This window comes from Lampetra planeri, chromosome 4 (genome assembly GCF_965212315.1).
Source record: "Lampetra planeri chromosome 4, kcLamPlan1.2.h2, whole genome shotgun sequence".
Lineage (NCBI taxonomy): Eukaryota > Metazoa > Chordata > Hyperoartia > Petromyzontiformes > Petromyzontidae > Lampetra > Lampetra planeri.
In genome coordinates, this window is record NC_136110.1 from 14,282,674 (window position 1) to 14,309,583 (window position 26,910).

At 52.5% G+C, this 26,910-nt stretch overlaps 1 protein-coding gene across 4 annotated transcripts in view; it reads right to left on the reverse strand.

Moving 5' to 3' along the window:
* The window catches only part of WDR11 (WD repeat domain 11), a 41,135-nt gene that overhangs the window by 12,102 nt on the left and 2,123 nt on the right, over positions 1-26,910 (reverse strand). For 2 of the 4 annotated variants that reach the window (XM_078593327.1, XM_078593325.1), the window contains exons 2-22: positions 25,592-25,703; positions 25,104-25,257; positions 23,749-23,922; positions 22,906-23,101; positions 21,076-21,241; positions 19,940-20,111; positions 18,210-18,387; positions 17,029-17,138; positions 15,713-15,895; positions 13,331-13,415; positions 12,212-12,318; positions 10,956-11,031; positions 10,303-10,411; positions 9,927-10,051; positions 8,263-8,410; positions 7,840-7,946; positions 7,091-7,205; positions 5,919-6,090; positions 3,719-3,827; positions 3,203-3,265; positions 26-91 (exon numbers count right to left, since the gene is read on the reverse strand). In XM_078593327.1, the coding sequence (XP_078449453.1) occupies positions 26-91; positions 3,203-3,265; positions 3,719-3,827; positions 5,919-6,090; positions 7,091-7,205; positions 7,840-7,946; positions 8,263-8,410; positions 9,927-10,051; positions 10,303-10,411; positions 10,956-11,031; positions 12,212-12,318; positions 13,331-13,415; positions 15,713-15,895; positions 17,029-17,138; positions 18,210-18,387; positions 19,940-20,111; positions 21,076-21,241; positions 22,906-23,101; positions 23,749-23,922; positions 25,104-25,257; positions 25,592-25,703 (2,727 nt within the window). The remainder of the gene's footprint in view (positions 1-25; positions 92-3,202; positions 3,266-3,718; positions 3,828-5,918; positions 6,091-7,090; positions 7,206-7,839; positions 7,947-8,262; positions 8,411-9,926; positions 10,052-10,302; positions 10,412-10,955; positions 11,032-12,211; positions 12,319-13,330; positions 13,416-15,712; positions 15,896-17,028; positions 17,139-18,209; positions 18,388-19,939; positions 20,112-21,075; positions 21,242-22,905; positions 23,102-23,748; positions 23,923-25,103; positions 25,258-25,591; positions 25,704-26,910) is intronic. The other 2 variants (XM_078593326.1, XM_078593328.1) reach the window with 2 other exon arrangements.

Below are 26,910 nucleotides of genomic sequence, written 5' to 3' on the forward strand. Positions count from 1 at the left end.
TCTATGCAGTCGCACGCCCACTCACCGGGCCGTCAGGAGACACCTCTGCAGGAGGGAGAAGTTGGGGTTCAGCAGCAGACTCTTGTAATCGCTGTGGACGCAGGGAGACACATGCAGCAAAAGCGCGACGTGATGACTGTAAAATAACAAGTGCAGATCCGTCGCCCGTCCTCCCTCGACACGATCCACTCATGCCCCACGCTAACCCATCTGGCCCCAACATTACCACAGCATCTGTGAGACACTGCGCAACGTGCGCGACACGGGCGACACTGTATGACGTGCGCGACACTGCGCGACACGACGCTACACTGCGCTACACTGCGCTACACTGCGCGACGTGCATGACACCGCGCGACGCTGCACGACATGCGCTACACTGTGCGATGTGCGCGACACACGCGACACGGCACGACTTGCAAAACCTCGGCTTCACCAGTAGCCATGCCAGTGAAGAGCCGAGACGATTCGTCACCACCCCCCTTCACATAGCAAGATAACTGTAGCCCACACACAGACACACGATATGAAACTATAACGCAATGATACATTGGTTTAATACGGGAGAGGCAAAACTCTAATTCATCTCTAGACGCTGGAGGTATTATAGGGAGTGCGTGGGGCTGTTGTGAGTGTAAATCACAAATGTCAGATACATTGTGCCTTTTAATGAGTTGTTTTTTATAAATTATCGCGTTCAATTATAGTCATGAACAACTCGGGATGAACAACACTCAGACGGTACAAACTTATACTGGTAGAAACGAAGTGGACCAGACCACCAATAGATTAATGTGTCCGTCCGTCCGTCCGTCCGTGTATCAACATCGCCCCCTACTGCAAACACTTGGCATGACCCTGTCCGACAAGATGGCCGCCCGCTCCGTGTATCAACATCGCCCCCTACTGCAAACACTTGGCATGACCCTGTCCGACAAGATGGCCGCCCGCTCCCCCTGCGATCTGTGAATTAAACAAGATGGCCGTCGCTTCCGGCGCCTCACGGCGAAACTTTAAACTTCGCTTCAAATTTACTTTACTGAAACGCAGCACGTTTTTTTTAACACAGAGACAAGATACATTTATTAACACAGAGACGAGATACATTTAATCGCCTTATTTGTGCACGAAAAGCACGGCGCGAGGCCTAGTGCAGCAGGCTTCACGAGGCCTAGTGCGGCAGGCTTATTAACACAGAGATGAAACGCAGCACGTTTATTTAAAAAAAAAATTACTTTACTGAAACGCAGCACGTTTTTTTAACACAGAGACAAGAAACATTTATTAACACAGAGACGAGATACATTTAATCGCCTTATTTGTGCACGAAAAGCACGGCGCGAGGCCTAGTGCGGCAGGCTTCGCGAGGCCTAGTGCGGCAGGCTTATTAACACAGAGACGAGATACATTTAATCGCCTTATTTGTGCACGAAAAGCGCCGCTTCGCGAGGCCTAGTGCAGAGGCTTCGCGAGGCCTAGTGCAGAAGGCTTCGCTTAGTCTACTGCAGAGAAGGCTTCGCGAGGCCTAGTGCGGTAGGCTTCGCGAGGCCTAGTGCGGCAGGCTTCGCGAGGCCTAGTGCGGGAGGCTTATTAACAGAGACGAGATACATTTAATCGCCTTATTTGTGCACGAAAAGCGCGGCTTCGAGAGGCCTACTGCAGAGGCTTCGCGAGGCCTAGTGCAGAAGGCTTCGCGAGGCCTAGTGCAGTAGGCTTCGCGAGGCCTAGTGCGGCAGGCTTCGCGAGGCCTCGTGCGGGAGGCTTATTAACACAAGAGACGAGATACATTTAATCGTCTTATTTGTGCACGATAATTTTTTCTTTAACTCCTCTATACCCGGTCGATATCCCTGTACCGGTACTAAGTATTATTCCTACCAGCCCACCCCGCAGGGTCCTGTTAATATTAGCACCTCCGATTAGCACGGTTGGCTACGTATGGCTGCTGTAGATCAGAATCATTCTAGACCAATTCGGTCTGGAGAAGATTTTGGTTTTAAGCTGAGGTTTAGGTTCAATTTAGGTTAGGTTTGAGCGAAACAGGTTTGATGTTGAGATAAGAATAATGGGAAGTCAAGAGAATACTGATGAAGAATACATAATCATACTTATTCTGTAATTCAATAGATCTTGGCCTTGAGGTTTCATGGTCTTGAAGACTGTTTTCCTAACCACATTCACTTCCGATAATTCACTGTATATGTCATTTGACAGGATATATCAAAACCCGTCACCTGACGCATTTGCCCAGTCGTGTTACCTTCGGCAGCATATTACTCAAGTAAATACCACGTTTCACCCTAGGACTGGAAACACGACTCATGTAACTCTATAGCCCGGGTTCATGCATTTGGAAGTACACTCGGCACTAATAATATCAGCTGAGTAATTTCACACCTCGAACTTTACACCATGAGCCAGGCGGTTGTGGCTATCCAAGTGGTCTGTAATCCAACACTGTGGAGGCGAGGGTTGGTGGATTGCACAAATGTTGTGAACTTCCTTCCCATGGAATCAAGGTGACATACCCTGGCTCGTCAGGAGAAGGCAGTACACCGAGTGGACTCATCGGCATCTGTTTCCATCAGTATGGAGTGTTGCCCCCGCGCGCACGTGGGTTTTATCCGGGCGCTCCAATTTCCCCCCACTTGATTAAACACAAGTCATTAATTACTTGAAAACATCTTAAAATAAAAACCCAATGCAAGACCCTCTAAAACAAGCGTTGGATGACGCAATATGGTTCTCCTAGATAAATAAGGAAATAATTAGAATTATTATGACAGCAAAGTTAATTACCTCTGAACTTGAGCAATTGACTGATGAGTAACCAGTAAGAAAAACCAACGAGATTCATGACACTGTAGTTACTTGGAAATAGCTTCCCAATGACTTGTCTGTTGGCTCTTCCATCCAAGATGCCTCTATGGTTGTGCCTCATTGACCTCAAGCCACAAGGCAAAACCTAGTAGTACCAGATCAAAAGCAGTATCCTGACCGTGCTCCACTCACACCGCAAACACCACTCGCTCAGACAAACTCCTCCGCTCTCTCCGCAGTGCGCTCACAACGCTGCACTGATTGCTGCTTTAACTCATCCACAGCGCAGCAGCAGTAGCAACTGCGCCGTGCGACCAGGAGCCTAGCAGCCGTCCTGCTGCACAGGGCCCGGTCGCTCACGCACGCCCTGCGCGGCACTCACTTGGACAAAGCGTCCAGCTGCTCCTGCAAGAGGCGCTTCACGTCCACATGCTCCTGGTAGTCTCTGCACACGGGCACAGACACCATGCTGCTCAGCTAACATGTCTATAACACTAAATGGGGTAAGTTTTGCCTGTGCGTATGTGTACGTGGGTATGCATAGGGAGGAGCGGTAGTGTACACTGCACTACGAACCCAGTAACCCGAGTGCCATTCATGCTCACAGCCAACACCAGTGTCAATCATCTGAACCGTTCCTGGGCCTCCCCTAGAGTCGACTCAGCCTCAAATAAGTACCGGTGTGGTGAGTAAACATAGTCAAGGGGGAGACAAAGGCGGCTGGGCGTGGTGCTGGCCACCCACACTCTCGTGTACTGTGCCAGCCTTCATAGGTGTTCAATAAGAGCAATTTCCCAAAAAAGTCTGATAAGGCTCTAAAGGGATCTTTGTCTTTGTGGATGCGTGTGTGTGTGTGCAGGTGTCCGTGCAAGAATGTGTGGTGTGAGCTGGGACAGACATGTCGTCGATCTGCAGCGTGTGCCGGCAGTCCCACGGCTGGTGCAGCAGGATGGCCTTCAGCGCCAGGCCGGCGCGCGGGGGCAGCAGATACGGGCACCACAGCGCATCTGGAGACACGTCACTACCGCTCAAGTCAAACAGACATTCCGCTGCTATAACAACGCTTGCGACATCCTTCATGTCCGCGTTGCCCTGCTTACAATGGGTTGCAACGAAGAAACATAACCATGTGTTTGGGTGTGGCACGTGCTCGCCACTTCATTAAAAAATTACCGAGCATTTCCTCTTCATGCACAAGCAACATCGCTGTGATTGGCTGGAGTGAGGTCACATGGGGTTAGTGGCAGTCAAGGGCAGTGTCTTCGCAATGAGTTGAAGGTCGCCGGTGTGTGTGGGGTGTGGGTAGGTATATAAAGACAATTTTTGTCTCAATCTTGATTTGAAGCTTTCATGACTGCAGGAATCCATACTCTTTGGTTCTTTCGGTAAAGTCACGTAGGTATAAAATAAAATATATCACGACGTTTCTGGCGCAACACAAGTGTCCGTCATCAGGGCGCTGGTGTTGCACCCGAAACGTCGTGATTTATTTTATTTTTTACCTACGTGACTTTACCGAAAGAACCCAAGAGTATAGTTTTTGTCTCCTTGACTAAGATAAAATTTATACTTAGATATTTTACATGAAATTATTATTATTTTGCAATGCCTCAATTTTAGTGTTTGTGTAAATAGCAGCGCCTCTCCACTTTGTATCTGGGTTGTGGGGGCTTGTTGAGCCGGCTCCCTAGGCAAGGGTGGGCGCTGACAGTAACAAGGCCTCGCACCCAGCCTCTGCACCCTAAAAGAGGTGAGAAAGATATGTTGTGATTGGATAAAATTATAGTAATTGTCAGCCTTTTGTCAAACTCCTGCTGAATGCCAGTCTCCCAACACTCTGTCAGTCAAGGGGTTGTTTAACTAGATTTCGCCACGCTGGGGACAGCGGTTGGGGGAAAGTGGAGGGTCCAGGATTGGTCAGTACTTGTCACCGATGTTAAAATGGCTTCATAATATTAAATTGTTCATCAAGCCACAAGCAAAAAGCTTAACCGCATAACTTGGGCTATTCGGCAGTATGTGGAGGTCAAAACAAAATTAGTGCGGCTAATATTTACCATGCATCTTAAACTTGAATTGCCACGATGTGTGACAGTGTATGGACTTTTGCCATAAGTACATTTTAATGATCCGTCTCCTCAAATCGGAAGAGGTATCCCCATTAAAACAGCCAGAGAGCTGTGGATCTCTTATTCAGACCCATGAGGATCTCAAGTGGGATACTTGACATTGAACCACGTGAGGTTTGAACACAGTATGGGAGGTGATCTGGTTTGTCCTTGGGCACGAATCAAGGGCCGAATATCAAGGGAGCCCTTTTTTAACATTGGGAGCTGAATCAGCAGACGACACTGAACGCTTGGCTAGATAGGAAAAGAAACATAATTTTTAAGACAAGCGTGTGCACGGGGTACATGAGGACACACTACAAAGGGTTACATACGAGATGCTTTTGGAACATCTGTAAATTTAAAGGTATAGTCGGTGAAGAGAAAGGTGGGCCTGTCCTCATTCCTTCACCACAGACACACCACCCAGGGGCAGTCCTGATTCGCTCTGTCTGGGTTCAAGTGAAGCCACTGTGGCCTGTAATTGTGCCCTCAAGGTGCCCTGTTAAAGCCCTCGTGTATTCATGCAATCATTGGAAAGGGCTCGCCACCAGAATGCTGCTTTTCAGGAGAGATAGGATTTCACATATTTCAACATCAAGGCATGAATTGTTGTCTTCCTATGTTGTAGTCATGTGTTGTTCCCTCACTCAATTGGCGATTGAGTGACTCATGTCAACTATAATGATTTTCGAGAAGGGTTAGAAGTGAACTTCAGTGCAAATAGAGTCGGGCCTGTGCTTATAACTGGACAACATCTAATCTAAACGTTCTCATTAGAGACTCTTAACGTAATAAAAACGATTACAAAAATGTCCAGGATAAAGGCCTCTCCCACGCTGGTCAGTGGGAGGACGGAGGTTGATAAAGATTTTAGTTTTTGAACTTGTGAGAGTTTGTATCTGGATATTTTGAAGGGCGCAGAATCCAAACAGATAACCGAGACATCCCCCTGTTCCCTCTCCTCCTCCCACCCCGACTCCCGGGTACCAGTGAGCTCCTGCTCCTCCATGCGGAATGCGGAGCCCCGGAGCGCCGTGTCGCTGACGCGCACGCAGCCGTCCTCGCACGCGAGCACCGCCTTGTCCGAGGTGCACCAGTCCACGTCGAGCACGCGCCACGCCACGCTGCGCCCACTGCGCAGGCTGCTCACCATCTTCACCTGGACCATCACATGCACAGAGTAAGCACACGCTCACGCAGTGAACACACTCACACAGTGAGCACACACACATTGCCAACACACACAGTGAATGCACACACATAGTAAACACACGCGCACACACAGTGAGCTATGACCACCTTTCTCCTTACCACGCTGTGGAGCTTAATTCGCACCGTGATGGCCACTGGCCAATGGGGCGGTAAGGCAGCAGCTCCTTACCATTACCAGCCAAAGATCAGTAATATATATTTATTGCCCTTGTTTACTCATAGAAAGCCTCAACAAGTCTCAAGACCCTCTTTCAGAAGGGGCCTGCCAAATGTTCGCAGTCGGGGGCGTTGTTGCTGCTGCGTGTGATCCCATTTTTGGCCAACGCCAGTCACAGTGTACGATGTTGTTTAGCTATCGGAGAAAACCAGAGTAAACGGAAAGCAAAGATACTCCACGCAGAAAGGTGCCCGAGTCGGGAATTGAACCCAGGGCCCTCTTGCTGTGAGGCGCAAGCGTTTGCAAGGAGAGGTCTCGGTGGGAAATTGTCCCAGACACACGAGGGAGCATTTTAGAAACACGCTTTGAGATTATCTAGATTATTTTGCGGCTATAAATTTCTACATGATATGCCACTTTATTGAGCGATCATTTGTGACCAATAAGTTAAAACCTCAGTGGGCTTTACCTGGTAGGATAGGGATGGTTTAGTTTTATTTGTGTGTGTTTGGGTGATTTGTTTGTCTTTCCAGTACTTCTATAGGGTTTTTGTACTGTTTGTTGCTGTAACGTTCTGACCCCCCACCCACTACTGGATATCTGTGAAAATGAGCTTCACAGCTCATTGGATTCCTCCAGTATAAATACATATTCTGACTCTGAGCTGGTTCTTGCTCCGGGCTCTCTGACCTGGTGCCGTGCTCGCGCGACTTGCGGGACCGAGCACGCTGGAGGTGCGGGGAGAGGTGCGGGGGGAGGTGCGGGGGGAGGTGCGGGGGGCAGCCCCTACCTCCTTGGTGTCCCAGATCTCGATGCCGTCATTGTACAGAACGAGGAGGCGCGAGTTCCCCTTCCCGGGAGCGAAGCGCAACCTCCGCACCCAGCCTCGGTGAGTGGGGATTCCCCTGGGAGACCACAGACACAAAGATCCCCCGCGTAGCCTTTGAAATACTGCTTGGGAAAGTGCCGTTAGCGAGCACCGATGAACGCCGGCACTATGCAGGAGGTGATGGGTTTACACGCACCACACTAGGTACGCATTTTAAGGCCGAGTCAACCTATAACAGGCTCAGGACCAGTTCAGATATTTGTCACCCGATGTTGACTGAAAATCGGAATGGAACCTGGGTCGCTAGGTTCGTAGCTCAATGGGCTCACCACTAAACTATTGCTCTCCATATTTACAAAGACACACACACATAGACACAGACACACACACAGGAGAGTTCACGACACATATTCGGTCTGACCATTACATGACCTAACCCAAAACTCCATTATGAATCACGACATTGGCTACGAAATCACAGAGGAGGGCAACACCTCCAACCTGCCTGGAGTCTCGCACAAAGCCAGCACAGTGGCAGTGGGGGGAAGAGTAGGGGGAGAGTAGGGAGGAAAAGCGGGGGGGAGAATGGAGGGGAAAGTGGGGGGGGGGCGGGGTAGAGCGGGGGAGAGCAGAAGGGGAGAGTAAGAGGGGAGAGTAGGAGGGGAGAGTAGGGGTAGGCATAAGTGGCCACTACTGGTCGCACCACTCACCTGGACAGCTTCGCCTTCAGGTCCCAGAAGTTGAGGTTTCCATCCGAGTCGCCGAGCACCAGAACATCTCCCTTCCAGGCAATGCTGCTGATGCTGCCCATGCTGGCCTGGGTTGCAGTGCAAGGAATCAGGGACAGGGAATGATGAAGGGTAGAGGCCAAGGTCAGGGTCATTGGTACAGCCAGTGGTTTTGTGAAGGTGAAACGTGTGACAGTGAGATGACTGGATGAGTTTTCCCGTGGTGCTATGCGAGTGTGATACTGTGAGAGTAACACTGTATATGTGTTAGGCATGATCCTGTGAGTGGCACTGCGTATGTCACTGTGTGTCACCGTGTCTATTTCACTACGAACCCGGCAACCTGAGTTCTATTCCCACTGTGTGGGTGAGTGTCACGGTGAGTGTCACTGTGTGTGCCCTCACATCGGGGGGGATGCGTGCCCCCTCCTTGACGCTCGTGCCCTCCACGGTGAAGTGGTAGATGACTCCGTTGGAGTCGGTGAACACAAAGTGTTCACGCGCGCACACAGTCGCGCCCTGTTCCGCCTTGCTCTCCGCGTCCTGCAGCAGACTACCCACACCATGAATACACACAACCCACATCACGACTACACACCCACTGCACACACTACTACCCCCACCCACACCACGACTACACACGCCACTACTGAACACCACCCACCCCTCTGCTGCACCCATACAACGATCCATGGCCAACCGCGGGGGTTACCTTTCTGAAAACCGCCATGGTTGGCAAAACCGCCGTGGTTGGCAATACTCAGGCCACATGGGGAATTGGGGGTTAGGGCAACCGCGGCCGTGGTCACACTCGTCAAAGCCTCAGTTGCCTTCACTAAACACAACTAAAATACACAATCACGTAATAAAAACAATAAATGATCAAATAACACGATTAAAAACAATACATTTATGTTATTTACTTTTAATATTGAGGGTTGACGTCCATGGTGATGACGATGACATTGATGAGGATGAGTTAATGGGGGCAGTGGTTGTTAGAAGGAAGAGGAGGGGCTTGTCCCACCCTCTACCTCCACCTGGTGGTGGGAAGAGAGCGGTGGTGGGAGCTGGGGGATGAGACGATGCACGGGGGGGGAGCTGGGGGATGAGACGATGCACGGGGGGGGGGAGCTGGGGGATGAGACGATGCACGGGGGGGGGGAGCTGGGGGATGAGACGATGCACGGGGGGGGGGGGAAGCTGGGGTATGAGACGATGCACGGGGGGGGGGGGAGCTGGGGGATGAGACGATGCACGGGGGGGGGGGGGAGCTGGGGGATGAGACGATGCACGGGGGGGGGGGGGAAGCTGGGGTATGAGACGATGCACGGGGGGGGGGGAGCTGGGGGATGAGACGATGCACGGGGGGGGGGGAGCTGGGGGATGAGACGATGCACGGGGGGGGGGGGAGCTGGGGTATGAGACGATGCACGGGGGGAGGGAGCTGGGGAATGAGACGATGCACGGGATTTGGAATAACAAGTGACGGTCGCTGTGCTAAACCGCGGATACACAAAACTCCACACCTCGATCAACAAATTGGTATAGCGAAGGAAAACCATTGATACATAAATACCACGAATGTAAAAAACGCGGTTGGTGAGGGATTACTGTACACAACACACACCACGACCTACACCCCACCCACCCCAATACAATACAACTATCATTCATAATAATCACAGCATCCATAGCTCAACCACACCAATAGCATCGACCACATGTATGTGAGCGAGTGTATTGTTCTGGGTGTAGTGGTGTTGTGGTTGTGGGTATAGTGGTTGCCATGTATGCATGTTTGTGATTGCTGTACTGTGTATGGTTGTGGTGGTTGCTACAGTGTGTGGTTATAGTGTGTATGGTCATGATAGTGGTTGCTGTCGTGTATGATTGTGGTTGTAGCGTGTATGGTTGTGGCCATGGTTGTTGCTGTAGTGTGTGGCTGGAGCATTTACGGTTGTGGTGGTGGCTGTAGTCTGTGGTTGGAGCGTGTACGGTTGTGGTGATTGCTACAGTGTGTGGTTGTGGTTGGAGCGTGTACGGTTGTGGTGGTGGCGATTGCTCACCTGATGAGCGAGGGTTGCAGGGAGCCGGTCTCCCCATCGGTCACGCTCGTTTGCCGCGCCATCGCCTCCCGCGCCGCCAGTTGCTTCTTGCGCAGGGTGCGCAGGTTGTGAGAGGGGGACCACTCCTGTGGGGGGCGGCACGGGCGGGGAGCGCAACCTGGAGTGGGTGACGAAACCACGCGAAGCCTGCGTACAACCATCACCTCCCCACCGTGACTTTGCGATGTCTGCGGAAGGTTTTTCCACCAAATAGGGGCGGCTTTAGTCCAGCACGCCTGAGCATGGGACACATCTTCATTGATGTCACCGTCGCTACGATGGAAGGCCCATTACCCTTACAGAGTATGTGCGTGCGTGCAAGAGTGGCCCTGCTCACCAGGGCCGTGACGGCCGGGAAGGTCTTGGGCATCTCGCGCAGCAGGGCGCCCGTGCGCACGTCCCACAGCTCGACGGGCTTGTCGCGGAACGCCACAATCAGATACTGCCTACGGCACCACACACAGCCGCGAGCAGCCACACACAGCCGCACACAGCCGTGTCATGGCTCCACGTCAAGCGCTGACGATAGGGACGCTTCCAGCATTATCGGAAAGTCAAATGCTCGAGAGTGTAGGTGAACGATAGATGAACTTAAATTAACCCAGTAGTTTCTAAATCTAAGACTCGCTGGCCCAAGCGTGCCATGTGACAATATCCCCCGTGTAAGAGCCCCATAGGAGGACAGAGGAAACCACCGGAGACTCCAAAATGCGTTAGAGTATTTAGAATCAACAGGCGTTCAGAGTATTTGGCTGCTAAAAGTTTCCACATGATAAGCCACTTCGTTCAGCTATCATCTGTGGCCAAGTCGCTTCTGAAAAAGAAGGATGTAACTCAGTGGGTCTTACCTGATAAAATAAAAAATAGTTTAGTTTTAGTTTAAACAGCATTGTCTGGAGCAGAGCTCTCGTCACGTGATATGAAAGCACGAGCGGACGCGTTCATCGGCCTGTGCCGGGTGTGGGAGGCAGCGGTGGTGCTGGGACTCACTTGAGGTGTGAGATCTTGATCATGTCGATTGGAGGCTCATCGTTCCCCCTCTCGCCTCGGAATGGCGTGCTCCGCCCTGCCCACCGCCACCACGCAGCAGCAGCATCACACAGCGGGCGCGAGCTGGCACCGACAGTCCTCAACTCGCCGGCATCATCACGCCGTCAGTGCACTTGAACGCAAGCCCCAATTAACCACATCACCCCTCTTCTCTGGCGCGTACTGCGTCCGATTAGCCTCCGCTATTTGGCCTGCTTCATCACATGATGGCTTAGCGTTGGGGATGCGTGACCAAGCATCCTCACCTGCCAAAGCATTTCACCTGCCAGAGCAGCTCACACAATCCTATACGGGTAAACCCAGCACGGACCATATAAAAGTCAGCCTGGATTGTTTCCAGCGGGTGTAGGTGTAACTGGAATGGAATTCCATAATTTTGTAAGCACTTTTGTCAGAATGACAGATCAGGCAACCTAATACAGTGTTATGCAGCTAGTGAAATGTTGACTCTGCTAATCTGATTTGGCCACCAAACCAGAGCTGGCGATGAGAACTCCACAGGTGCAGGAACTCTTCTACCGTCGGATTGCATAAAGTCGTGGATGGCACAAAATACCCAGGCACGTGTTCCGTTTTAATGGGGGTAATGGTAAAGACCCCATCTCTTTGTGGCAAGCTTCAGGATCAATGACATGATCTCTGATGTCTTCTCAGAATGGAGAGCAATCACCCAGCCACTGACAAGGTAAATGACATTCATAGCGTGATTGTACCATATAGGGAGCCATGCCTTTATCACATTATGACATTAAGCAACCTCTCACTATACCTGTATGGAACAAAACAACCACCAATACAGCCATGAAGGCAGAGTACGTAGTTAAACTAATTTGCAAAATCTATAGGAGCAGCAGCAAACACCGCTGCTGCTCCTATTGGCGTGACACCCTGACCCCTGGGCCTGCCAAACCTCTCAGCGTCCCTCATGTTTGTGAGCAAGGGCTCTGTAAACCTGACGACCAAAAATAAAGATTCAGAGCCCCTGAAACTTCTTGGCTTTGAAGGACTTGGCTAGATCAATGTGAGATAGATAGAGATGGGCCGGTCCTGTGATCTTCTGCTAAGATTTTCCGGATCCACATGGCCTCAAAGTGTACCTTGCCCGGCATGTATGCATGTGCGTATCAGTGTGTTGCTTAATGTGTTGCAATCGTGTCGATGCAAGTACCTATGTGTGCATGTGTGTTTGTGTGTACCTGTAGACATGTCCACCAGTTGAAGTTCATTGCGAACCAAGCCCATGTTATTAGGGGTGGAGCTGGCGTGGGACAGGAATGATGTCAGGCTCACCCACTCAATACCCCTGCGCACACAGAGGCACACAGAGGCAATCACAGGCACAGCCACACACACAGAGGCAATCACAGGCACAGCCACACACACAGAGGCACACACAGGCACAAACACACAAAGGCAAAAAAGACAAAGATCCCCCATATAGCCTTAACAGACTGTTGGGTCAAGTGCTGTTAGCCAGCACCTATGAAGGTCAGCACAGCACACGAGGGGGTGGGTGACCAACACCACGCACAGCTGCCTTTGTCTCCCCAGTGGCGATGTTTACACATCGCAACAGGTACTAATTTGAGGCTGTACAAAGACATACAAGCACACATACACACAATACATGAGTGCTGGCTTCTGTGCTTGGTGTTCTGCATCTGCCGAGTGTGCTGGACAATGTACGTGTTTTTGTTGTTACAGTTTACTCTGTGTGTGGGCTTACTTTGTGCTGCAGGTTCTGCTAACTGTGTGTTGAGTACATACCGAGTTTAATTTTGATTGGCCTATGTGTGTGCTTCGTATGTTGAGTGCTTGGTGTTGTGTGTGCCATGTGATGCTGTGTGTTGTGTAGGTACAGTGGACACTGTGTTTTGACTGTGCTGATGGTGTGTGGTGTGTTATGAATATACGGAGAACAATGTGTGTTGGGTGTGACTGTGTTTTGGGAGCGGTGGCGTAGCCTTAAGTGCAATACGAACTCGGCGACCCAAGTTCATTCCCGCCCATGGCCAATGTCAGTCATGGGGGTTTGCCTAGGTCAACTCGGCCTCAAACTAGTACTGCGTGTGGCGTGTAAACATCACCATTGGGGAGACGTGAGTGGACAAAAGTGACGACAGTCACACCACCTTCACTTGTGTTGCTCCAGCCTTAATAGGTGCTCCCTAACAGCACTTGCCCCAACATTCTGAGTCATTATCTTGTCGTGACTCCCCGTGTGACGCACAGCGTGACACCACGTGTAACTCCGTGTGTTAGTCCGTGTGTTAGTCCGCGTGTCAGTCCGCGTGTTAGTCCGCGTGCTCACGTACCGGACCTCACAGGTGTGCACACTGAACTCCTTGTAGAGCAGCCCGCTGGTGAGATGGTAAACCAGCACCGAGCCGCTACTCGTGCCTACAGCACACAGCCACCACAACACCTCACCACAGCCCACATCCACCACAACACCACCACCACAGCCCACATCCACCACAACACCACCATCACAGCACACATCCACCACAACACCACCACCACAGCACACATCCACCACAACACCACCACTACAGCACACATCCACCACAAAACCACCACCACAGCACACATCCACCACAACACCACCACCACAGCACACATCCACCACAACACCACCACCACAGCACACATCCACCACAACACCACCACCACAGCACACATCCACCACAACACCACCACCACAGCACACATCCACCACAACACCACCACTACAGCGCATAGCCGCCACCACCACTACAGCACACAAGACACCACACCACCACTACTACTACAACACACAACATACTACAGCATTCACCATGGGGTGAGGGCGACACCAGCATGGCATCTGTGCCAGGCTCAGTGTATGCTGGTCATGTAGAATAGTTGGGCCCACAGGAAGCAGGTCAGTGGACCAACTCAGGTGCTGTGGGTTTGTGGACATCAGCGGCCAATGATCGCATCAGCTCAGCCCCCCACTGCCTCACATTTAAGCAGCTGATTTGCTCAAACATAACTTTTGAGTTCATGATACTTAAACTACAGCACTAAAGATACTCATTTGTAGCCTGCCGGCTTTCTGGTAATGAATCATACACTGGAAAACATGTCGTGACGGGAGCTGGTTCCTCATTTCAACAGGTTGAGGGGGTGACCTGTCTGGACTCAAGCATAGCCTCCACCACCTTTGGTGAAGGTAAGGGGTTAAGGATGACAGTAAAGTTCCCGTGTGCGAATGGGTGGGGTGCAGTGGTGGAATGGTAAGTGCACTGCGCTTTGAACCCGGCCAACATCGGTGACAAATATCCGGACCGGTCCTGGTCCTCAGTTGTGAATGAGTATCTTGTGCGCTGTGTAAAGATCAGCACTGGGGAAACAAAGGAGGCCGGGTGTGGTGCTGGCCACCCACCCCCTTGTGTGCTGTGCCAGCCTTCATAGGTGCTCGCTAACAACACTTGCCCAAAACAGTCTGTTAAAGGCTACACGGATAATCTTTGTCTTTGGGTGGTGTGCATGTGTGCGCGCACACACACGCGCACACACACACACGCGCGCACACACACACACACACAACAACAACAACCGCCATTCGCCACTAAGTGGCGGTGACGTCACCACGACGCTTGTGCCAGGCCATGTGCACCTTGAGGCCACGTGAAGTGTCGAACGCCCGCGGGCAGGAGGTCACGGGGCAGACCCAGGTGCCACGGGTCGACTGACCGAGATGACCGAGATGACTGGCTGATGCACCACCTGTGCCCCCTACTGTACCAACTTGCTGTGCTTTAGCCACCCGGCGCTCCGCTCGTTGTTGTGAGCATCGCTCCTCCGCCCTCCGTTGTTGTTGGAGGGCGACTGCCTCCAACTGCCCAGTAGCGTCCTTCACGAGCCTCCTCCACAGAGGTCGATCTTGACACCGCTGGTACCAGTCATCGGCAAGTCCACTCAGCTCCACGTCCTCCTGTACCACATCACTTCATCTCTTCTCTAGCCCGTGCCGCGCCCGTTTAGCCCCCTCGATCCGGCCGAACAAAAGCTGTTTAGGTATGCGGTGGCTGGGCATGCGGGCTACATGACCCAGCCAACGCAGCCTTGCCTGCCGGAGGAGCTCACTGATGGGACTTTGCCCAGATCTTTCGAGGACTTGTGAGCTCCTCACACAATCCAGCCTGGTTAAACCCAGGATGGATCGTAGGCAGGCCAGCCTAAATGTTTCCAACCGGCGAAGATGCTCCACTAGGGGGGTCCACGTTTCGCAAGCGTAGAGAAGGGAGGGAATGACCGTTGCCGAGAAGACCTGAAGCTTCGTGCGGAGCGACAGACCAGGTAGCTTCCACACAGCGTTACGCAACCGATGAAAAGATATTGCCGCTCGACTGATTCGGAGTGAGACCTCTGCTGATAAACTGGAGCCAGTGATAAGCACACTGCCCAGGTATGGGAAACTCTCCACTCTCTCCACAACTGCCCCATCACCAATTGGGAGTTGTGGGGGTGGAGTGTCCGATGGTACAAAATACCCAGGCAGGTGCTTAGTTTTGGTGGGGCTGATGGTAAGGCCCCACCTCTTAGTGGCACGCTCCAGTCTCAGCAGCAGCGTCTCCAACTCCTCTTCTGAATGAGCAGCACACACACACACGCACACACACACACACCACACACACACGCACACACACATGTCCGTGTGTGCACCATACCGACGGCCAGCAGGGGCTGGTACTGCTCCAGGTTCTTGGTGGTGAGTGGGGGGCACATGCGCAGCACAAACGGCGGGGGCGGCAGGCCGGAGAGCAGCCCCGTGAGCAGGAAGCGCAGGGAAACTTCCTGCTGCGGACCCGGCGGCCTTGCGGAGTGCTCGTCCGCAAACACCAGGCACTGGCCTGCAGCAGCGGCACATGAAGCCGCAGCGTGGCAGCCTCACACACGGCGCTTGGCAACACGAGACGGTTGACTAAACTACAAACTTTTTTTTTTTAACCAGGTAAGGCCCACTGAGCTGTAGAGCATTTTTTTTCACAAGTGTCCCTGCTATCACAAACAATAGCTCAAAGAAGTGGCTTGTCATGTGGTAATTTATAGCAGCTAAATACTCGAAACGCTGTTTCTCAATGTGGAGGGGAAAAGAGAGGAACTGGAGAAAAATCCACGAGACCACGGGGAGAGAGACACGCAAACTCCAAATATAAAGGCGTCAGGGTCGGGATCGAACCCACACCCTCCTGTGTACCAGGCGAGGTGGTTAACGTCTCGCCACAGTGGAGAGATATTAACTCTCGCAGACAGGATCGACATATCGGGTTGAACTAAGAGCACCTCACGGTGCTAACATTAACATCATTATACTTTCAACTTGTCAAAGGGCTTCGCTCACTTGCGGAGAGAGAGAGAGAGATCGATTCAGAGGCGCGAGGAACCAGACAAGCAGGAGGGCAGCCGTGTGGTAAGCTGCAGCCCTCTATTTATTGATGTGTTATCGGCCAATCAATGAGTGTGTACATGTGGGAGGAAACCGGAGTGCCTGGAGACACCTCACACATAGTGAGGGAAGAAACGCTCCATCACCAAGATGTGTGCGGTCCACAAATCCTCACTGCCTCCGCAGTGCCGGATTACAGGCCACGTGCGTCACCGTCGCCTGGCTTTCAAGCCTTCATTTTCGCAAGTTGCATTTTAGAGGGCAAAGTGTGGAGGATTCTCCAGCTTACAACAAGTTCAACATTTCACAAGAACCGCGTGTAGACACCAAGCGCGGAAGCTGTGGTCCTCCAGCAAGGAGGCTGCACAGCAGCAGCTCACCGGCTCGCACTGCGCGTGTCTCCTTGCATTGTAGAGAACGCTACGCCACGCGGACGGCACTCCACGTGGAGGCAGCTGACAATGCGAAATGTTACGAGCACCATGATTGCAAAAAAGCTACAGGCAAGAGGCGAATGGGGTTTGTGCTGTGTGCTATGCCACTGAGTGCTGCTGCTGTGTGCACCGCTGTGTGCTATGCTGCTGTGTGCTGCTGTACCAAAGGCGCTGTCGAGGGAAAGGTCCGGCAGCGTGGGGGTGCGTGGCCCAGCAAGTGCCCCGCAGAAGGAGAGCGGAGACAGCAGCTGAGAGGAGCCACCCTGAGCACAGCTGCACCAGCACACACAAAGACAAAGATCCCCCGTGTAGCCTTAGCTCACCGTTAGGGCAAGTGCTGTTAGCGAGCACCTATGAAGGCCGGCACGGCACATGAGGGGGTGGGTGGCCAACACCACGCCTGGCCGCCTTTGTCTCCCTCGTGGTGATGTTTACACACCGCACCAGGTACTCATTTGAGGCCGAGTCGATCTAGGGGAGGCCCAGAACCGGTTCAGATAACCGTCACTGGTCATGGCTGTAAGCTGGAATCGAACTTGGATTACTGTGTGAGTAGCGCAGTGCGCTAAACGATACACCAACACACCAACACGAGCATAGATACACGAGCACAGAGGTACACTAACACAAGGATCAGTACAAATCTAGATTAATAGATAAGTACAGAAATAGCTAACCCCGCACTCAGCTACCCCAGAATGAGGTAAACTTGCGGAGCTACTCCTGCGTTAAGTGTCTCGATGTCCTGGCCACCCCACAGCATGCACAGCCTCAGCATGTCAGGCTACAAGAAACGACCACAGCTCCCAGGTCTATTGTTCAGAACAGAGGCTTACGGGACGCTCGATGAGAGGGTAATGTTACTGAGCAAACCAGGTTCAATCTGACAAACTTGAATTCGCAAAGCTGTATAGGTCCTTCTGTTCGAACAACTGAAAACAATAAAAATGTGTCAACTGGATGACTTTATTGCCTATTTGAACTTTGAGAGAGGGGATCCCCCGACTCCCACGTACACCCTTGCCCCCACATACCATCACCCAGCGCACCCTCGCCCCCACGCACCATCACCCAGCGTGCCCTCGCTCCCATGTACCATCACCCAGCGTACCCTCGCTCCCACGTACCATCACCCAGCGTACCCTTGCCCCCACATACCATCACCCAGCGCACCCTTGCCCCCACGTACCATCACCCAGCGCACCCTTGCCCCCACGCACCATCACCCAGCGTACCCTCGCCCCCACGCACCATCACCCAGCGCACCCTTGCCCCCACGCACCATCACCCAGCGTACCCTCGCCACCACGCACCATCACCCAGCGTACCCTCGCCCCCACGTACCCGCGTGTGGCGTGCAGCTCCCACACGAGCAGGCGTCCGTCGCTCACCAGCATGGCCGCCGCATTCTCCCCCACGGGGCAGCAGCCCAGCGCCATGGGGCGCACCGTCTTGGTGACGCGCACCGAGTCCGACTGACAGCGCAGCTCGTACACCACGTCCGCAGACACACAGTCCACCTCTATGCACACAGCAATGCAAAACACATAGTGACGAAACACACACAGTGACACAACACACACACACAGTGATACAACGCACACAGTGACAATGCACAGCGACGCAACACACACACACACAGCGACGCGCACAGTACACCACACACCCACACAGTGACGCACACACACACAGCGATGCAACACACACACACACAGTACACCACATACACAGCGACACACACACAGTACACCATACACACAGCGACACACACACAGTACACCATACACACACAGAGACGCAGCACACACAGCAATACAACACACAGTGACGCACACACAAACACAATGACACAATACACACAGTGACACAATACACACAGTGACACAATACACACAGTGACACAATACACATAGGGACGCACGCACAGTGACGCAACACACACAGCGACGCAACACACAAAGACAAAGATCCCCAGGAAAGCCTTAACAGACTGTTGGGACAAGTGCTGTTAGCGAGCACCTATGAAGGCCAGCACAGCACACGAGGGGGTGGGTGGCCAGCACCACGCCCGGCCGTCTTTGTCTCCCCAGTGGCGATATTTACACACCTCACCAGGTACTCATTTGAGGCTGAGTCGACCTAGGGGAGGCCCATGACCGGTTCAGATAATTGCCACCGGTGTTTGCCATGAGCGGGAATTTAACTCGGGTCGCCGGGTTTGTAGTGCAGCGCGCTAACCGCTACACCACCGCTCCCCACATGCAACACACACACAGTGACACAACACACACTCACACATAGTGATGCAACACACACTCACACAGCAACACAACACCCACACACAGAAACAGAACATACACACACAGCGACACAATACACACACAGCGACACAATAATACACACACACTGTGACATCAATACAGTGACACCAACACACACACATCCAAACACACACACCAACATGGTGCCACTAGCAAATCTCACATCCCCACTAGCCAATCTCACTCACTGCCCATGTCCCAGCTGCTATCACACTGCACTGCAACGCGATACTGCAATGGGTGGCAGGGTGGTGGCGCAGTGGAAACACCTGCACATCACAGCAAGGGTTCTGGATCTCTATACCAGGTGCCTTCTGTGTGGAGTTTGTACGTTCTCCCGCTGTTGTTCTGCATGGAATTCCTCCGGCTTCTCTGGTTATCCTATCATAGCCAAAGAAAACTTCAGTGTAACTCGTATCGGCTAAACACCCAAATGCTGAAAAAATAGCTGCACATTACTCAACGTGGATCACACCGAGTCGCGACATCGCCCCCTACTCTGAAAATTGTGGCAGGATCCTCCTGAACAACAGTCTTGAAACTCGGCGAGGCTTTCCTGGGTGAACAAGCGCAACAACAACGACGACGACGACGATTGAAATATCAAAACGGCGCGATTTAGGAGATGAATGGAAACCCGACTGGTGATCCCGACGAACCACCAGCATAAGAGTATAGAGGCGGGAAATAAACACGCAGCCTCGGTGTGCCGCCACTCCGCGCGCGACCCGTGCCCTCATGCGTGTGGCTCACGCTGGGAGAGAGCGCGAGCGCGGGGTTTTGGATGCGGCGGCAGAGACGCACCGGCCTCATCGGCGGGGGCCGGCACGGGCACGCTGGGGCGGTTGGGGCGCCGCACCCGCAGGGTGGCGCAGCCGTTCTCGTGCAGACAGAAGAGGGCATCGCGCTGGCGGCACGGGATTACCTGCACCGCGCGCACCGCAGGGGGCATGGGTAACATGCGACACCACCAACACCGCCAACACTGCCAACCGGGATGCCGTGGCGGCTACGCTGCATCCTTTTTTTATTTTACCAGATAAGGTCCACTGAGCTGTACAGCTCTTTTTCACAAGCGACCTGGCCACGAATTATCGCTCAACAAAGTGCCTTATCGTGTCAACATTTATTGCAGCCAAATACTCAAAACGCATGTTTCTGAATGTGGAGGGAAATACCGGAGGACCTGGAGAAAAATCCACATGACCACAGGGAGAACACGCAAACTCTGAATATACAGCAGGCATCATCAGGGTCGTGATCAAACCCATGGTATCATCCTAATATCTACAAAAGTGGTTGTCATCATATTCTGTACAAGTTACCACGTGGTTCCCCTTTCCTGTATATTGCATAAGAGATGAAAAGGTGGAAGTGAAGCAGTGTGGCGTCTTGCAGTGGCCCAGCACAATACCAGAAACCTTTCAGCTATGGGGGCAGCAGCAGTGGACTATACTTGGCAACTTCGTAATGTACATCTCTAGATCATCCATATATTCACCCAACACGAACATCTATCCTACTTCATCCATTATCATCATCCATAGCATCAAAATTCATCAACCTCCTTCTTGATCTATCACCTTCATCTAATTTCATCATCATCATTCACCGCTGTCATGAATCATCAGTCGTCATCCACCCCAGCGCTGCACTCCACGGTCGGCGCTCACGGTGCTCCCCACCACAGGGTGACAGCCGCTCCCTCGCGCTCGCTCTTACAACCGCACTAGACCCGCCAGCGACCGGCATCGGCGGCGGTCGGACGACCACCGCTACCGTCAATATCACCGCCAGCGGTGGGCGAGGTCAACGAGGTCAACGAGGTCAATGAGGTCAACGAGGTCAACGACAAACGGCGGCAGTGGCCCCCACGCGCGAGACAGCACCTGCAGGAAGGGCACGCCGCTGCGCTCGATGGCGACGATGCCAACTGTCTGGCTGATCTCCAGGTCGAGGATGACGATCTCGCGTGGGTACAGCAGCAGCATGTGGGAGCGGTGGGCGGGCAGGTACGACATCTGGATGCACTCTGTGAGCAGCACCCCCTCCACACTGCAAAGACAAAGATCCCCCAAATAGCCTGATCAGACAGTTGGGGCAAGTGCTGTTAGCCCGTACCTATAAAGCCGGCGCGGCACACGAGGGAGGTGGGTGGCCGGCACCACGCCCGGCCGCCTTTTTCTCCCTGGTGGCGATGTTTACACACCGTACCAGGTACTCATTTGAGGGTGAGTGAACCTAGGGGAGGCCCAGTTCAGATAATCGTCACTGGTGTTGGCCGTGAGCAGCATTTGAACCCGGGTCACCCGGGTTCATAGCGCAGCATAGCGCTAACCGCTACACTACCGCTCCACACTGCACACACATATGGGGCACGTCCACACTATAACGACCATCATTCCCCGCGGAGTAGTGGTGATGTCACCATGATGCACTTTTGAGTACAAGTGAAGAGTGGAAGGCTTGCGCACTTAACGTCCGTGCAGCTTCTATACAGCTGTGTTCACTTTCTCACACCGCCCGATGTTCAGATCTCTGGCACTGGTCTTCATCTTCGGTGCGTCTGCATTTCTCTTTCTGCTCCACTAATATCACTTGCCGTGTTTGAAAAATGCATATATGTAATCAGTTCCCTCTTTTAATCGATTTTCCTTTTTAATTCCACATTTCTTGATGTTCATCAAATACACTGCTAACACAGGATCGGCTATGGCCCTAGGTGGATACTTGTATATGACACAAGTCGTAGGGAGTGCAGAAGCAAAGCTGAATACCTAAAAGGCCCAGGTGTGTAATTATTGACTTCAGAGGAGGCCAGATGACTCGGGAGGTAGCAGCGCTGAAGCTGGCTTCGCTAAGATCCTGGGTTAAAATAGAAGCTGCTGCCTGTGATTGAACCAGATTCTGAAGCTTGGCGAGTTGGTATTCTCAGAAATATGGCCAACTTCCAGCTGTGATGGAGCAGAACTCTCACGCACTCGGTCGTGTCGCCATCAACCAGGAGGGGTAGTCCCATGATGAGGTTGGGAAGTGAGCCACCTTGTGGGTGCACATTGGTGACATCACACCACCTAAGGCCAAGACTGGAGGAGATTTTCAAATTTCGAGCAACTGCCTGATAATGCTGGTTATGACTATCAGCAAAACGTTAGACTACCCGGTTGTTAAATGTTGTGTGTGGATCGCTCTCCAACAACCACATCGGTGGTGCTGCCGAAGCAGTAATGAGTTGGGACGTTTGATGACGTCACAACTTTATTAACTGGCTGTGACGGGTGTAGGAGGGTTTACGGAAAGCATTTCACTTGCGCGATCGGACCCAAAAATCTATTACGAATAACAACATTGTTTGCGAAAGTACTCGCGTGTTAAATTCACACAGGAGAGGTTTGAGTCTAGGTTCATTCACGATAGGAATGAAGAATAATTTTTTTTATATTATGATTGAAACTAAAAAATAATTACCAGGTAAGGCCCACTGATTGAAAAAACTCTTTTTCAAAAGTGACCTGGCCACAAACGAAGTGGCTTATCACGTCAAAATGTATTACAGCCAAATACTCTGAATGCATGTTTCTGAATGTGGAGGGGAAAACCGGAGGACTCAGAGAAAAATACACATGACACGGGCAGAGAGAACATGCAAACTCCAAATATACAGGCGTCAGGGTCGGGATCGAACCCACGACCTCCTGTATATTAGGGGCTGCTCACACCTCGGCTTCTCGTCAGTGATCAGCGTCTTGACACGGTTGAGCGCTCGCCGGGCGCCCGTGGGAGCGCGCCCCGCTGCCGCGGCGGCACCGGCGGGGCTTGAGCTGGGGCTGGAGATGTAAACCTTCCTGCCTGCGCTCGGGGGCGGCCTCGATGGGGAGAAGTCGTGCACGAACACCATGCCCTCGCTCGTCAGCACTGCACACACACAGTGCCCTCGCTCGTCAGCACCGCACATACACACACCGTGCTCTCGCTCGTCAAAGACAAAGATCCCCCGTATAGCCTGTAACACTGTTGTTAGTGAGCACATATGAAGGCCGGCACAGCAAACGAGAGGGTGGGTAGCCATAACCACGCCCGGCCACCTTTGTCTCCCTAGTGGCAATGTTTACACAAAACACCAGATACTCATTTGAGGCTGAGTCGACCTAGTGAAGGCCCAGAACCGGTTCAGATAATCGTCACTGGTGTTGGCCGTGAGCGAGAATCGAACCCGGGTCGCCAGCTTCGTAGCGCAGCGCGTTGTTACACTACCGCTCATCAACACAACACACACACACCGTGCCCTCGCTCGTGAACATTGCACACACACACACACCGTGCCCTCGCTCGTCAAAACTGCAAACACACACACAGCTGCCAAGAGAATGTATCAGTTTCTGAGAGTCAGTTTTGGAAAGAATGGGTGAGTTCATGATAGTGGGTGGGTTTTTGAGAGTGGAGGTGAATTTCTGAGTGTGTGAAAGTTTCTGAGAGCTTGGTGAGTTTCTGAGAGGGTGAGCTACTGATAAAGTGGGTATCTGAGAACGGGAATGCATGTGGGAGCAGCAGGTGGCACGGACGGGCGAGGCTGGAGGGATCAAAGGGGTCGCAGGAGAAGGAGATGATGTTCTCCGCATAGCTCTTCTTCCACAGCTTGGTGCCCGTGTCTGCGTTCCACAGCACCAGCAAGTTCGGGGGATGCACGGCGAGAAGCAGGTCCAGGCTGGCGTCCTGGCTCCACAGCCACTGCATGTCTGTAGGGAGGGCCCCGCAGCACCGCCACCCGACCATGTGAGAGTCACAAACGACAAGGCGATTCCTGTTCGGCCTTGCAGGCCGTACAGCGACAGTTCTCCGCCCACGGTCCGTGGACCACTGGCCGTGAGAAGTTTTCTACGAAACTGCACTTTCATGTTTTTCACAAAACGACGGGAATTATGTTATCGGTGCATGGTGGAGGTCATCGAATATTTTTTCAAAGTTGACAGAAGGTCTGCGGGTACAGCAGGAATGTTGGGAACCACTGCTCCAAAGGAAAATGTTGTTTGGTGAGCATCTTTTAAAAGATGGGCAGCCCAGCGGTATAGCCGGAACAATGCCCAGTCACCATTATCTTCCCAAAGACAGCGTTCGCACGCCACACTAGTTACTAATTTCTTTAGAAGTAATTTTTGTGTTTAGTTTGTTGTCCTTCCCCCGCACCTCTGATTAGCATGGATGGCGACGAACAGTGCGAAAGAAGTTCAACATACACGCAAACTCATTTAATGCCGTGTCAACCAAGTCATGCTCGGGATAGGTTCAGATACCACAGATGTTGTGCATGGTCAGGAATGGAATCCATGGTGGTCAATGAATCAACACCACATCACTCCCTACAAGACGCAAGCGCGTGTGTGTAGTGCAGAGCGGTGGAGAGGTAAGCTTGTGTTTTGTGCACAGTGCAATTCCAGCAACTCAGATTTGACTGGAAGCAGTGGCAGGTGGCATCTAATGTCAAACGATGTCCGCGTTGGTTTAGCCTTGGCCTACCCAGCCTAAACCGAGGACTTGGTGTGGCATTAGCACGCAAGCATAGGAACAGCAGAGCCGGCCAGGTGTGGTGTGCACCACATCGTTCTCATGTTCGCCTCACCATTCTTTACAGGTGCTTGCTCACAGCACTTTCCCCTGAGTTCACAAAGGTAAATAGAAGATCTCTCCGTGTGCGCGTGCGTGCGTGCCTGTATGTGTGGCAGTGCAGATATTAGCCCACTGCGCTACGAACCCAGTGACCCGAGTTTGATTCTCGCTCACGGTCAAAACCAGTGACGATTATTTAAACTGGTCCCGGGCCTCTCCTAGTACTTGGTGCTTTCATAAGTGCTCGCGAACAGCACTTGCCCCAACAGTCTATTCAAGGATATATGGGAGATATCTGTCTGCCTATGCATACCCTGCACAGGCTTCGTGTACTCCTGGATCTCGCAGCGCGCTCCGCCCGCGGCCACGTCCCACACCACGATTTTGCCGCTCGCGTCCCCCGAGGCCAAGCGGGCGGAGTAGGGGGCGCACGCATCGTGGTGGTAGTTCTCCCGAGCCCATTTCACCTGCAGCGGGCACAGCGCCAGCCACTCACAGCGCCACACGTACACAGCGACCCATGTACACTGCACTACACGTTCGCAGTGCCACATGTACACTGCTCTACGCGTACGCAGCGCCACACGTACACAGTGTCACACGTACACAGTGCCACACACACAGCACCCGCCACACGTACACAATGTCACACGTACACAGTGCACACACACACACAGCACCCGCCACGCATCCACAGTGCCATCCACGGACAGCACCACTCGGGGCGATGGGGGCAGGCTGTGGGTTCGGATTGGGGCTGGGTTTGTTTCTGCGAGTGTGAGCTTCGTGGTAGGGAGTTACCTTGACGACAGTTGCCTTGTGTTTGTCCAGGGCCTGGATTGTCTGGGCCGTGCGAGGATCCACCACCATGACCAGCGAATGGCATCCGTATGCCAGCAAGCCCTGCCATCCCCTACACAAGCCAACGAGCACCACTCAGGTCACGCTCCACTGGGGCCGGAATCTGCGTCCGCTCCAGCGAGTGGCCGCACATCAGGAACTCACAGGGGGAAAGATCAACACACACAAACTCATCTCGATCCTGTACAACCTACGGATGGACTGCTTCAAGTGTGCCCGGCGTGAGCACTACCGTTATTATCGCTAAATACTTCCGAGAACAAATGCATATTGAATGCATTTAATTCTATTCATTGTTGATTTATTGTTGTTTATTGTGTAACTCTTGTCTACATTTTGTCCCTGCATTAGCCTACTCCGCTTGCTCACCTCCTGGCCTTTTCCTGACCAGGTGCCCTCGTCTCCCTCTCGGGGCCTTGCCGATACTACACACTGGGGCCCTGCCACGACACAGTGAAGCAGTGAAGGGCCTGGTCACCACAGCACTGCTGCTTTAGGGACCGTTTGGTTGGTGTAGTGATTTAGTTGGTGGGCTATGGATGGTGGTGCTTGTCAGTTGAATGGGGTGTCGAGATGGTGTCAGTGCGTGCTGGTGGTTGCATGCATTTTAGTTGGTGTTGGTAGTTGAGTTTGATGTGGTTGGTGGTGGTTGGTTGAGTGGGGTGTTGAGATAATGGCAGTGCGTAGTGGTGGTAAGTGTTGGAATGGTTGACCCGATCTGGCCGTCGTTTGTCCCCCGAGGTGGCCGTCTGTTGCCCTCCTGTGCATGCGCGGGTTGCTGTGTGTCCCTGCGTCAGTCGTGCCCCTCTGCTATTGATCCTTGATGTCTCTTCTCTTTTTCTTCCCCACTGACTTTTCCCAATTGTGGCCCTGATGTGTTGTTGTGGATTTCCTGTGTATATGTAATTCGCTTTGAGATGCCGTGGCATTAAAGCGATCAATTCATGGAAATCCCTATCCTATCCTCATGAGCGCCTCCACCGCCATCATCAACATCACTCAAATTAACACGAACATCAACACTGTCATTACTGTCATTATTGTCATGTTATTCCATTGCTAACCAGTTTGTCCTATCACTGGACTCAGTGAAGGCAGCCAGGATTTCTCCACATTTCGCCGATGGCCACTGGAGGTGTCTTAAGTGGCCAACACTGAGCATGACTTGCCCGGGCTGCAGTGGCAGATGGTGACGTGTGTCGCACCGCAGGGCAGAGGAAAGAGCCCCCCCCGACTCCTTGGCCATTCATGAGACATTT